At 41.4% G+C, this 14,083-nt stretch overlaps 1 protein-coding gene across 1 annotated transcript in view; it reads right to left on the reverse strand.

The window, feature by feature from the left end:
- Window positions 1-14,083, reverse strand: part of dph7 (diphthamide biosynthesis 7) — a 54,557-nt gene that overhangs the window by 24,374 nt on the left and 16,100 nt on the right. The window contains exon 4 of the mRNA XM_059994314.1: window positions 7,969-8,056. Within this exon, the coding sequence (XP_059850297.1) occupies window positions 7,969-8,056 (88 nt within the window). The remainder of the gene's footprint in view (window positions 1-7,968; window positions 8,057-14,083) is intronic.

Genomic DNA, 14,083 nt, shown 5'->3' on the forward strand with positions numbered 1-14,083 from the left:
TTCACATTTGAGCTTTCCTCAAATAATTTGATCACCTTACAAAATACAGTTTAACTTTATCCTTGAACTAAAAACGATAATCATTAACTGTTCCTTTGAAAGACCAGCCACACAAAACTAAGACTGATCACTACACAATTTGTAGTGCAACATACAAACCAAAACAATACGCTGCAATTCACCTACTACTCTACACAACAGATGCAATCTCACTGGCTCTCCACTCTGCTTTGGGGTACCTAGACAATCACAAACACCATTCGTTATATTGTTGTTTATTGATTACAGCTCAGGATTTAACACCATCATCCCCTCATTACCAATCACCACACTTCAAGATCCTCAACTTTTTTTTAAATCAAGAGACTAGTCAGTGTAGATTGTTAATAACACCTCCTCTTCACTGACATCAACACAGGTGCACCTCAATGATGTACACTTAGCCCATTGCTCTGCTCTACTCTCTACACTTGTAACTGCAGATAAACACAGCTCAACTGCAATCTGTAAATTTGCAGAGGACACCACTATTATTAGCAGAATCTCAAACAGTAATGAGGAGTCATACAGGCATGAGATAGATCAACAGGTTGTGTGGTGAACTGATTGGACTTGGGGGAAATTGGGAGAACATACTCCAATTCTCATTAAGGGTCATCAGTGGAAAGGACAAAGCAGTTTTAAGTGCCTGGGCATTAACTTTATGGAGAATCTATCCTACACTCAACACATTGATGGAATCATGAGGAAGTCGTGCCAGAAGTTGTACTTTATCAGGAGTTTGATGAGATTCGGTGTGTCACCAAGGACTGCTACAGATTTCTACTGACGTATGATGGAGAGCATTCTGTCTGGTTGAATCACAGCCTGATATGGAAGCTTCAATGCACAGGATCACAAGAAGCCACAGGGTCAGAGACTTCGCTAACTCCGTCACAGGTACAACCCTCTCTATTATCAAGGACATCTTCACAAGATGGTGCCTCAAGAAAACAGTATCCATCATCAAGGGCTCTCACAAATCAGGACATGCACTCTTCTCATTACCACCATTGGAAAGGAGGTACAGGAACCTAAAGACCCATACTCAAGAGTTATGAAACAGCTTCTTCCCCTCCACCAGATTTCTGAATAGTCTAGGAACACATGAGCACGATCTTATTATTCCTTTCTTTGTGCACTATCTAGATTTGTAGTTTATGGTAATTTTGCGTTTGCACTGTACTGCTGCTGCAAAACAACAGTTTACATCATATAATCGGTGATAATAAATACGATTTGAATATTTTCCTTCAAAACAAAGCAAAATTGTTTCTAAATATTCACTATCAATAGCATTCAAAGACTAAAAAAAATTCTTCATGATGAACCAGAAACCAAAAGCATACCTTCAAACATAATGAGTCTCAATTAATGCAAACATTGTTATCTGTGGTCACACAAATAAAAATGTTTTGATGCCCCATAAAGAAAAGGCACAAAAGGCTCAGCAAGTACTGCAAATCTTAAACTCGAGATTCTGCAGATGCTGGTAATACAGAGTAACACACATACAATGCTGGAGGAACTCAGCAGGTCATGCAGCATCTAAGGTGGGAGTTCACAATCTTCTATATGCCATGGACCAATACCATTAAGCAAGGGGTCTGTGGACCCTAGGCTGGGAACCCGATTTAAGGAAAGGAATAAAGAGTCGACATTGTGAGCTGAGACCTTTCATGACTAGAAAGGAAGGGGAAAGATGCCAGAATAAGGTGGTGAGGGAGGAGCACAAGCTGAAGGCGATAGGTGAACTCAGGTGAAGGGGAAGTAGGGGAAGTTAGGTCAGTGGGGAAGGAAGAATCAAGTAAGAAGCTGGGAGGTGGCAGGTGGAAAAGGTAAAGGCTTGAAGAAGGAGAAATCCGATGAGAGGAGAGTGCTCCATGGGAGAAAGGAAAGGAGACCAGAAGGAAGGAGTAGGCAGGTGAGGAGTAGAAGGGGCAAGAGGGGAGCCAAAATGGGGAATGGGAAGGGGGGGGGGGGGGAGAAAGAGAAATCAGAGGAAGTTAGAGAAATCGATGGTCATGCCAACAGGTTGAAGACTACCCAGATGGAATAAAGTATTGCTCCTACAAGCTGAGAATGACCTCATCATACTAGCAGAGTAGGCCATGGGCTGACATGTGAGAATGGGAATCAGGACTCAAATTAAAATGGTTGGTCACTAGGAAATTCTGCTTGTTGCGTATGGAGCAAAGAGGGCTAAGCAAAATGGTCCCCCAGTATAGATCGGTTCTCACCGATGTACAGGAGGCCACACCAGGAGTTCAGATTATAGTGGGTGACCTCAACAGACTTGAAGGTGAAATGTTGCCTCACTAGGAAGAATTGTTTGGGGCCCCGAATGGTGATGAGGGAGGAGGAGAATGAGCAGGTACAGCACTTGCTCTGCTTCAGGAATAAGAAGCAATAGGGAGGGAAGAATGGACAAAGGAATCACGGAAGGAGCAATTCCTGCAGAAAGAGGAGAGGGGAGGAGGCAAAGATGTGCTTGGTGGTAGGATAGCACTGAAGATGGCAGAAGTTGCAGCAAATGATGTTCTAGAAGCGGAGGCTCATGGGTGGTAGATAGGGAGAAGAGGAACACTATTCCCTAAGGTGGCGGGAAAATAGGGTGAGGGCAGGTGTCTAGGGATTGGAGATGTGGGTGAGGGCAGTATCAATGGTTGAGCAAGTAATGCAAAATATGCATATGCTTACATGAAGGCAAGGACAGAAATTCTGCCTTGCTATAAAGGATATCCAATAGCTAGCCTCAAATGAAAAATGATCAGAGTCACAGACAGTAACAGTCCCTTCAGCCCAGTGTCCATGCTGACCATTAATCCCCCAATTTAAACTAGTCTTACATTAATCCCAATTTTTTTTCTCATCACTTTCTCCTACTCACCTACACACTGGAATAATTTACAGTAGCCAGTTAACTTAGCAACCCACACATCTTTGAGGTGTAGCAAGAAATCATTCAGTGGGCTGCAATCATCACAAGAAGAAATCAGTTGGTGAGGCAGCGTGAGATTTAAAAAGAACTCAGAGCCTTTTCGTTGGCTGTAATCATAACGATCACTCAGGCACTCCACAGGGACCAATAAAAAGAAGCAAGGTGTATGTGACCACCGTTGGAGTGGACAGTGTTAAAGTGGCCATGCTTTGGCTCAATAGGCTTAGGCAAGAACTTAAGCCTGAGAGTTAGAGGTATAGCAACAGTAGGCAGGATGGTAGTTAAGGCAATGGAATGTTCCTCTTGTAAGATGTAGTATTGCAGGGTACTGACTTATCTTCCTGATGACTACATCTGCAGGAAGTGCACCCAACTTCAGCTCCTGACAGACAAGGTAAAGGTACTGGAGCTGGAGCCCGATGTATTCAGGACCATCTGGAGGCTGAAAGCCTCTTAGGTAAAACTTTTACTGAGTTGATCATACCCAAAGTTCAGGTTTTAGATAGCAGGTGTGACCATCAAAAGTAGTAAGGGAAGTACGCAACCAGTACAGGGTTCTCCTGTGGCCATTCCCCTCAGCAAGAAGCATAACCTTTGGAGGGGGGTAGGGGGAGATGACCTATCAGGCAGAACAGCAACAACCAGGTCAGTGACACAGTGGCCATCTCTGAGGTTCCGGACAGAAGGGTAAAGTCAGGCAGAGCAATTATGATAGAAGACTATAGCTATGGGGATGAACAGATGCTAGGGTCCGGGATGTCTCAGAGTGGCAGCAGAAGATTTAGAAAAGGCAGGGTGAACAGCCAGAGGTCGTGGTGCACATTGGCAACAATGACATATGTAGAAAGGGAGAAGAGGCCTGCACAAGGAATATAGGAAGTTGGAAGCGGAATATAGGAAGTAAGACTTCCGAGGTAGTAATTTCTGGATTACTCCCAGTTTAACATACTAGTCAGGACAGGAATATGATGATAGTACAAACCAACACACACAAAATGCTAGAAGCATCAGTAGGTCAGGCAATATCAATGGAAATGAATAAACTTAATTATTTGGGCGAGACTCTTCTCCAGGACTGGAAAGGAAAGGGGAAGACACCATAATAAAAATGTGGGGAGAGGGGAAGGAGAATAGCTAGAAGGTGATAGGTGAAGCCAAGTGGGTATGAAAGATAAGGGCTGGAGATAAAGGAATCTGATAGGACTGGAGAGTGTATCATAGGAGAAAGGGAAGGAGGAGGGGACTCGGGGGAGGTGATAGTCAGGTGAGAAGATGTAAGAAGCCATAATGGAGAATACAAGAGGGGAGGGGAAGAAGAAATCAATATTCATGCCATCAAATTAAAGGCTAGCCAGACAGGATACAAAGAGTTGCGTCTCCACTCTGAGGATGGCCTCAGCTCGAAACAGGCGGAAGCTATGAACTAACATGTCAGAGTGAGAATGGGAATTGGAATTAAAATATTTGGCCACCAGGAAGTTCTGCTTTTGACACATGGAGCAGAGATACTCGACGAATTTGCAATGTGTCTCACCAATGTAGAGGAGGCCACCTCGAGAGCACCAGACACAATAGATGACCACAGCAGATTCACAGGTGAAGTATTGCCTCACCTGAAAGGACTGTTTAGGGTCCTGAAAGGAGGGGAGGGAGGAGGTGAATGGGCAGGCGTAGCACATTGGCTGCTTGCAGGGATAAATACCAGGAGCGTGATTAGTAGAGAAATATGAATGGACAAGGGAATCACAGAGGGACTAATCCCTGCGGAAAGTGGAGAGAGAGAGAGAGAGGAGGTAAAAATACAGATCCCTTTGGTGATAGCGGAAGTTGCGAGGATTATGTGTTGGATGCAGAGGCTCATGGAGTAGTAAGGACAAGAGGAACTATCATTGTCAAGACGGTGGGAAAGTGAGGTGAGCACAGATATTCAGGAAATGGAGGAGAGGTGGGTGAGGACAGCATCAATGGTGGAAGAAAGGAAACCCCGTTCATTAAAGGAGGAGGACATCTCCGACATCCTGGAAAGAAAAGCCACATCCTGGGAACAGATAAGGTAGAGATGAAGGAACTGAGAAAAAGGAAGAGCATTTTCACAGGCGACATGGTAGGAAGAGGTATAGTCAAGCAGTACAGATAGTACAGATGAATGAGTGGCTGAGGAACTGGTGCAGGGGTTAGAGTTTCAGATTTCTGGATCACTGGGACAGGTCATATCTTCTGCAAGACGGTTTATAACTGAACCCAAGGGAGACCAATATACTTGTGGATGGATTGCTAGAGCTGTTGGGGAGGGTTTAATCTAATTTAGCAGAGAGATGGAACTGGAGTGATAGGGCTGAGGAGGGGGCAGTTGGTACACAAGTTGATGCATTGTGTAGTGAGACTGTTGAGAAAGGACAGGCAGATGATAGGACAAAATTGCAGTCGGTGGGATGAGTTGAAGTATAGCATGAGGGCAAAATTGAAAAAGTTGATGAATACATGACTGAAGGTATTATATTTGAACACATGTAGGATACAGAATAAGGTAAATGAACTTGTAACACAGAGATTGTCAAGTAATATGTTGTGGGCCTCACTAAGTCATAGCTGAAAGAAGTTCATTGCTGGGAGCTTAACATCCAAGGATACACAATGTATCGAAAAGGCAGGCAAGTTGGCAGAGGGGGTGGGGTAGCTCTGTTGGTAAAAAAAAATTAAATCAAACTGTTAGAAAGAAATGACATGGGATCAAAAGATGTAGAATCCTTGTGGGTAGAGTTAAGAAACTGCAAGGGTAAAAAGACTCTGATAGGAGTTGTATACAAGCCTCCAAACAAGAGCAAGGATATGGGATATAAATTACAATAGATTAAATAGTAATATAAAAAGGGTAAAGTTACAACAGCTATGTGTGAATTTCTATATGCAGATAGATTGGGAAAATCAAATTTGCACTAGATCCCAAGAGAGAGATTTTGTAGAATGCCTACAACATGGTTTTTTTAAAGCAGTTCATGGTTGAGCCCACTAAGGGAAAGGCAATTCTGGATTGGGTGTTATATAATGAACCAAATTGGATTAGGGAAAGGAACCCTTGAGAGGAAGTAATCATAATATTATAGAATTCACCCTGCAGTTTGAGGGGAGAAAAATAAGTCAAATGTATCAGTATTATAATGGAGTAAAGGGAATTACAGAGATACGAGAGAGGAGATGGACAAAGTTGATTCAATGGAGACACTAGCAGGGATAACATCAGAACAAGAGAAGGTACCCAGATTTGCCCCTTCTGTTACAGTCTGGAAGGTGCAGGGTAGAAGCATTCCGAAAACGAAAAAGTATTCTAAAGAAGGATGAGTCAATCATAGCTGACAAAGAAAATTAAAGTATTAAAAGGAAAAGACAGGGCATAAAATATTACAAAAATTAGTGGGAAGTTAGAGGATTGGAAGCTTTTAAAAGCAAACAGAAGACAACTAAAAAAGCCATGAGGAGAAAAAAGACGAAATATGAAGGTAAGCTAGCCAATAATATAAAAGAGGAAGCCAAAAGTTTCATATTTTTATAAAATGTATATAAATAAAAAGAGGAGAGAGTGGATATTAGACTGCTGGAAAACACAACTGAAGAGGTGGTAATGGAGGTTCAGAGAAATTGTAGACTGACTTAAGTATTTTGTATCACAGTGGAAGATATTAACAGACTGCCAGAAATTCAAGTGTGTCAGGGGTGAAAAGTAAGTGTAAATTCTATAAATAAGAAGTCACTTAGGAAGCTGAAAAGTCTAAAGGTAGATAAGTCACCTGGAGCAGGTGAACTATCACCCCAGAGTTCTGAGAGAGGTTGCTGATGAGATCGTGAAGGCATCAGTAATGATCTTTCAAGAATCACTAGATTCTGGAAAGGTTCTGGAGGACTGGAGAATTGCAATGTCACTCCACTATTTAAGGAAGGGAGGCAGAATAAAGGAAATTATAGGCTAGTTAGCCTGCTTCAGTGATTGGGAAGATGTTGCAATCCATTATTAAAGATGAGGTTTCAGAGTACTTGGAGGCACAGGAGAAAACAGGCCAAAGTCAGCATGATTTCCTTAAAGGAAATGCCTGGAATTTTTTGATAAATAACAAGCAGGATAGACAAAGTAGTCCGTGGATGTTGTATATTTGGATTTTCAGAAGGCCTGTGACAAGGTGCTGCACAAGAGGCTGCTTAAGATGATCAGAGCCCATGGTATTACAAGAAAGATACTAGCTTGGATAGAAGATTGGCTGACTGGCAGGAGGCAAAGAGTAGGAATAAAGGGTTCCTATTCAGGTTGCCTGCTGATGACTAGTGGCGTTCAGCAGGGGTCAATATTGGGACTGTTTCTTTTTACATTATATGTCAATGATTTAGATGATGGAATTGATGGCTTTGTAGCCAAGTTTGTGGTTGATACAAAGATAGGTGCAGGGGCAGTTAGTGGGAGTGAAAGGTATTGGGACCACTTCCTTTCACGTTATGCTGTATGTCAATGATTTGTTTGACAGAATTGATCACTTTCTAGCCAAGTTTGCAGGCAATATAGCTGGAGGGACAATTCTAGAGATTGCCGTGAAGGAAAACATAAACTCCACACCTACCCCTTAAAAATGCTGTACGTTTTCAATTAGATTACTTCTCATTCTTCTAACACCACAGCTTATAGACGCAATGTGCTCCTCTTCCCTCCTCCAACAGATCCATCACCACAAGATCCCAGTCTCAGCAGTAATTAACACCAATAATAGCAACCCCAATCCCAGGTATTCTAATCTTGTGAAATCTTACAGAAGTTTTGAAAACCTCAATATACCACATCAACCAATTTATCCTTATCCTTTGTTAGCTACAATGTCAACCAAAAGTTGCGACATCTGTAAAGCAAGGCTACATTTGATAATTCCCTGTTAATATTTTTCAAATTCCCAGTTACCAGTTCCACAATGATTTCAGTGTTTTCCCACTACAGAAAAAAATATGCATACCTCACACGGTGTTAGATTACACAGCTCCAGACTTCCTTCAGCATTCACTATTCCAAGTACAGGGTATCCAGCTATTGGCACATGACACCTACAATTGAGATAACTTTAGATTATACTCCAACTTTCAGAAAAAGATATCTCATTAAGTGAAATTTTGCACAACTCTTCCATGTATTCATGAGAATCATTGCTGCTGTCTCATAAGGATGGCCACAATATGCTACAGAGGGCTGTGGACACAGCTCAGCACATCACAGAAATTATTCTACCATCCATGGCCTGTCTTCTCTTTCCGCTGCTTCCCAACAATCAAAATCCCAGCTCACCATGGACATTCTCTTTTCTGCCCTCCTCCCATCAGGCAGAAGATACACAAGGAAAAAAAACATGCCACTGTTATAAGACAATTGACGAGTTCCCCACAAGATGGACTCTTGTACTCACAATCTACATTATGATCTGACACCTTATTGTCTACCTGCAATGCATTCTCTAACTGTAACACTCTGTACTTAGTTATTGTTTTACCTTTCATTACCTCAATCATTTTTGTAATGAATTTATCTGTATGAATGGCAAAAAATGATTGCAGATGGGAGCAAAACATTCAGGGATACACATGATATTGAAAAGGCAGGTAGGTGTGCAGAGTACATGGGATTGCTCCGTTGGTGCAAAACATAATCAAGTCTTTAGCAAGAAGTGACACAGGATCAGAAGATTCCTATGTAGGATCCTTTTGGGCAGATTTAAGAAACTTCAAGGTAAAAAAAAAGTTATAAACAGACCTCCAAATAGTAACAAGGATATAGGGTCCAAATTACAACAGGAGGTAGTAAAAGGAATGCAAGAAGGCATGGGTGGGGGGGGGGGGCAGGAGATGGAATTTCAATATGTAGGTATACTGGGAAAATCAGGTTAGCATTTGATCCCAGGAGAATGAATGTATGAATGTGTAGAATGCCCACAAAAATGCTTTGCAGAGCAGCTAAAGCTAGGTAAAAGGCAATTCTGGATAAGATGTTGTGCAATGAACTAGAATTGATTAGGGAGCTTAAGATAAAGGAACCCTCAGGAGACAATCATCATAATAAAATCAAGTTGATCCCACAGTTTGAAAGGGAAAAGTTAAAATTTAATTTACTGGTTTTACAGTTGATTAAAGATAACTACAGGGACACAAGAGGAACTGGCCAAAGTTGATTGGAAGGATACCCTGGCAAGGACAACAGTACAGTAGCAATAGCAGGCGTTTCTGCAAGTCATTCAGAAGATACAGGTTAATTTCATCCCAAAGAAACAGAAGCATCATAAAGGGGGGATTAGACAACCATGGCTGACAAGGGAAGTCAAAGACAGCATAAAAGCAAGAGAGGTCATGCAATATTGCAAAACTTAGCGGGAAACTAGAGGACTGGAACTTTTAAAAACAAAAAGTAAATAAAAAAGCAATAAAGGGAGAAAAGAAAATATGAAAGTTAGCCAACAAGATAAAAGAACCCACTACAATTTGCTTATCGCCACAATAGGTCAATGGTGGATGCAACCACACTAGTTCTCCACTCAGCTTTGGACCACCAGGAAAATAACAATACCAAAATCAGGCTACTATTAATTATTATAGCTCAGTGTTCAACACCATCATACCCCCAGTACAAATAAATAACTTCCAAAACCTGGTCTACTCTACCTCCATCTGCAACTGGATCCTTGACTTCCTTATCGGGAGACCACAGTCAGTGTGGACCAGAAATAATATCTCTTTGCTTATGATCAACACTGGCACACCTCAAAGATTCATGCATAGCCCACTGTTCTGCTCCTTTTACATCCATGACTGTGTGGCTAGGCAAAACTCAAATGCCATCTATAAATTTGCCGATGACAACTGTTGCTGGCAGCATTTTGGACGGTGAGAAAGAGGCGTACAAGAGCAAGACAGATCAGCTGATTGAGTGATTTTACAACAACCACCTTACACTCAACATCGGTAAGACCAAGAAATTGATTGTGAATTTTAGGAAGAGGAAATTAAGGGAAAACACACCAGTCCTCATCAAGGGATCAGAAGAACAGCGTCAAGTTCCTGGGAGTCAACATCTGTGAAGATCTATCCTGGGCCTAACATTTTGATGCAATTATGAAGGTACACCAACAGCTACATTTCATAAGGAGCACAAGGAGATTGGGTATATCACCAAAGACACTAGCAAATTTCTACAGAAGTACAGTGGAGAGCATTTTAACTGAATGCATAAGCGTCTAGTATGGGGGGGGGGGGGGGGCACTGCACAGGATCAGAAAAAGATACAGAAAGCTACAAACTTGGCCAGCTCCATCATGGCCACTAGCCTCCCCAACAAAGACAAAAAGTGATGCCTGAAAAAGGTAGCATCTATGAGTAATGGCCCCATCTTCTCAATGAAATCATGAAGGAGACAGTATAGAAGCCTGAAGAGAGATACACAACATTTTAAGGAACAGCTTTTTTCTTCTTCATCATCAGATTTCTAAACAAACAATGAGTCAAAGTACACTACCTCACTTTGTTTGCTCTTTTTTGTACTACTAATTTAAATATCTATCTGTCTCAATTGGGCCATCAGTTACTTGGGATTGCCGGTTATTTGGGAAAACTCTTAAAGAATAAAACCTAATCAAGAAAATACCTGGTATTCCGTTCATTAATTTAAGACGGTATGCTGCTTAATTGGGGCAGAAGATTATTGCAGAACATTTTCTATCAGTCATATCAGAACATTATCAGTCATATGTGTTTGTGTGGCCTGAAACAGCCCAAAGTGAAAATCAAATTATTTCATAAGTTAAAAACTATGAAGAGTTTGAAGGTCCAGTCAGCCCTCCATATCTGCTGGTTCCGCATCCACAAATTCAACCAACCACAGATCGGGATTAGAAAAAAACCTGGGAGTTCTCTCTCCAGCACTTGTTGTTTGAGCATGTACAGACCTTTTTTCTTGACATTATTCCCTAAACCAGAGGTCGGCAACCTGCGGCTCCAGAGCCACATGCGGCTCTTTGATCTCTGTGATGCGGCTCCCCGTGGTTTGTTAGCTTTTGAAATGTAATTCGAAATTTGAAGATTATGGTGATCTTGTACAATCTGAAAACTTTGCGGAGACACCGTTTCCTGGCACATCCGAACCGGCTCACAATTAGCCAGCGTTCAGGCTAAGGGAGATAGCCTACGGGGGTTTGTGAGTACGTGTCTTTTGGAGCATCCGCGCCCACGGGGGGTGGGTTGAGGGAGGCTTTAAAGCAAGGCTGTTTAGTTCGAATAAAGTTACCTTTGACTGCAGTCTTTATTTTAGCGCTGCGTGTAGCACTACACCGCTACAATGTGTTTTTTATCGCTATTAATATACATCACCACTGCCAATGCCTGACACCCGCCAGTGTGCGCTTTCTTTTAATTCTTCGATCCAAGGTAGGCTAACTATGGAGTAACCTTCAACCCAACGTCTTTTTTTTCGGAGTTCAAAATGTTTTTGTTGCATGCAGAAATGTAATTTCGTTTTCTCTGCAGGAGTTCATCAATTTCATAAATGCAACACATTATAGTTTGTTTATACATAGCATAAAGGCAAAAAAAAAACCCGTTGTATGCAGTGTTATTTCATTTTGTGGCTCCCAGTGTTTTCTTTTCTGTGGGAAATGGGTCCATATTGGCTCTTTCAGTGGTAAACGTTGCCGACCCCTGCCCTAAACAATACAGTATAACAACTATTTTCATAGCATTTACATTATATTAGGTATTAGAAGTAATCTAGATATGATTTAAAGTATATGGGAGGATGTGCATAGGTTATATGTAAATACTACGCCATTTTATATACAGGACTTGAGCATCTGTGGAATTTGGTATCTGCGGGGGTCCCAGAACCAAACTCCCGCGGATACAGAGGGCCAACTGTACTGGCAATAAATTTGAAGATATCGACAATCATCTTGAATGTTACCTTTAGTCCCCACTGGACACACAGCTCTCACCTGTGAATCAAATAGCTGTTTACATGCAACAGCAGCCACAGCCCAATGCACACACTTTGAAGGGCAGGCTAAACCAGGTGAGGTCATCAGCAGACCTCATACTCTGGTGAAATAGGGACATGCCTGCCTCTCTCGCTATGTATAGTCATTTTCCAGTGGTCTGATACTTAGATACACACAGTACAAGAGAAACAAAAGTAGATATTTGCCCACTGGAAAATGACATTGGGAGAAGTAATAATGGAAACAAAGAAATGGCAGATGAAATGAATAATTATTTTGCATCAGTTTTCACTGTGGAAGGTGACAGCAACATGCCAGAAATTCTAAAGCATCTGGGGGTAGAAGTGAACATTGTCGCTATTACTTGGGAGAAAGCACATTGGACATGAAAGCTCTGAAGATGGACAAGTCACCTGGATGTAGGTGACTACACCCTACTGCTCTGAAAAAGGCAGCTAAAGAGATTGTGGAGGGATTTACAGTTGGCCCTCCTTATCTGCGGGGGATTGGTTCCGAGACCCTCCGCGGATACCAAAAAACGCAGATGCTCAAGTCCCTTATTTAACCTGGATCGCACTGATCTTTAGGACCCAGCAGAACCGCGGACTTTATTTAACATGTTCAGTGCGGTGGACATTAGGACCCGGCGTAGCTCTGAATCCACAGTGTTTCTATTCACGAAAATAATCACGATCGCAATTGAAAATAAGGTGGAAATAATAAAGCGACTGGAAAGAGACAGAACGCCATCGGTCATTCAAAAACTGTTAGGCTGCAGTTATTGGAGTATAAAAGAGTATAAAAGTATAAATTTTAACTATGAAGTCAGTTATTTGCTATGCATGTACTCAATTCAGTAGAATGAAATCTTAGGAATGTAGAAGACAATGGTGTGTTAATGAGAGGTAGCTAAAGAGCTAAAGAAATGTAGATTAGAACATTGCTCAGTTCTGAGTTTATTATTTGCTATGCATGCACCCAATTTGGTAGGAGACTGAAGTCTTAAAAATGTAGAAGACAATGGTATGTTAATGAGAGGTAGCTAAGAGATGTAGATTAGAACATGATTAAGCCAATTGATAGGAACAATAGGGACATGATGTACGTGTAGCACGTGCAACTATAGATCGATTACATATGCTAATGCAACTGGACGGGGGAGGGGGGGGTTGGTGGGCAATCAGTGACCAGCTCAATGACTGTCTCAGCTTTGATTTGCAAATTAAATTTTAACCCTTCTTGAAGAATCTTCTGCGTCTCCTAGTCATTTGTGAGGCACGAGAAACCACAACACAGTCAGTCAACGATCTGAACTATTTTAATGGAGCATGTGAAAGGCCCTACCCCGATGAAAGCTACAGTTATTACTAAACAATAACAATACAGTAGTTTAATTATTGAAATACATATGTTTCATAACTGTTTTATATGCATAGAAAGGTAAAATATCTACTATATACTAAGAAAAACATTTGACTAACTGACGCCAAATGATATCGGACGTACCTGTTCCAAACTCAAATCTGACTTAAAGACAGACTCAGGAACGGAACTCATTCATAACCCAGGGACTACCTGTACTTTTAAGTCATTTCTAGATTACTTATAATACCTAATACAATGTAAGTGCTATGTAAATAGTTGTTATACTGTATTGTTTAGGAAATAATGACAAGAAAAAATAGTCTGTACGTGTTCAAACAACAAGTGCTGGAGAGAGAACTTCCGGGTTTTCCCGATCTGCAGTTGGTGGAATCCGCAGATAAGGAGGGCCAATTGTATAATGATCTTTCAAGAATCACTAAATTCTTGAATGAATCCAGAAGACTGGAAAATGTAAAATGTCACTCCACTCCTTAAGAGAACAAAGCAAGAGACAAGAGATTATAACCGGACATCAGTAGTTGGTAATATTTTAGAGTCTATTATTAAGAATGAAGTTTGGGGGTACTTGGAAGCACATGACAAAATAAGCCAAAGTCAGCATGCTGTCCTTAATGGGAAATCTTGTCTGATAAATCTGTTGGAAATACAGTATTTAAGGAAGTAACAATCATGATTGCATCTCCCGTTTGCCACCCACTTCAACTCTGCTTCACAT

Source organism: Hypanus sabinus, chromosome 18, assembly GCF_030144855.1.
Source record: "Hypanus sabinus isolate sHypSab1 chromosome 18, sHypSab1.hap1, whole genome shotgun sequence".
Taxonomy (NCBI): domain Eukaryota; kingdom Metazoa; phylum Chordata; class Chondrichthyes; order Myliobatiformes; family Dasyatidae; genus Hypanus; species Hypanus sabinus.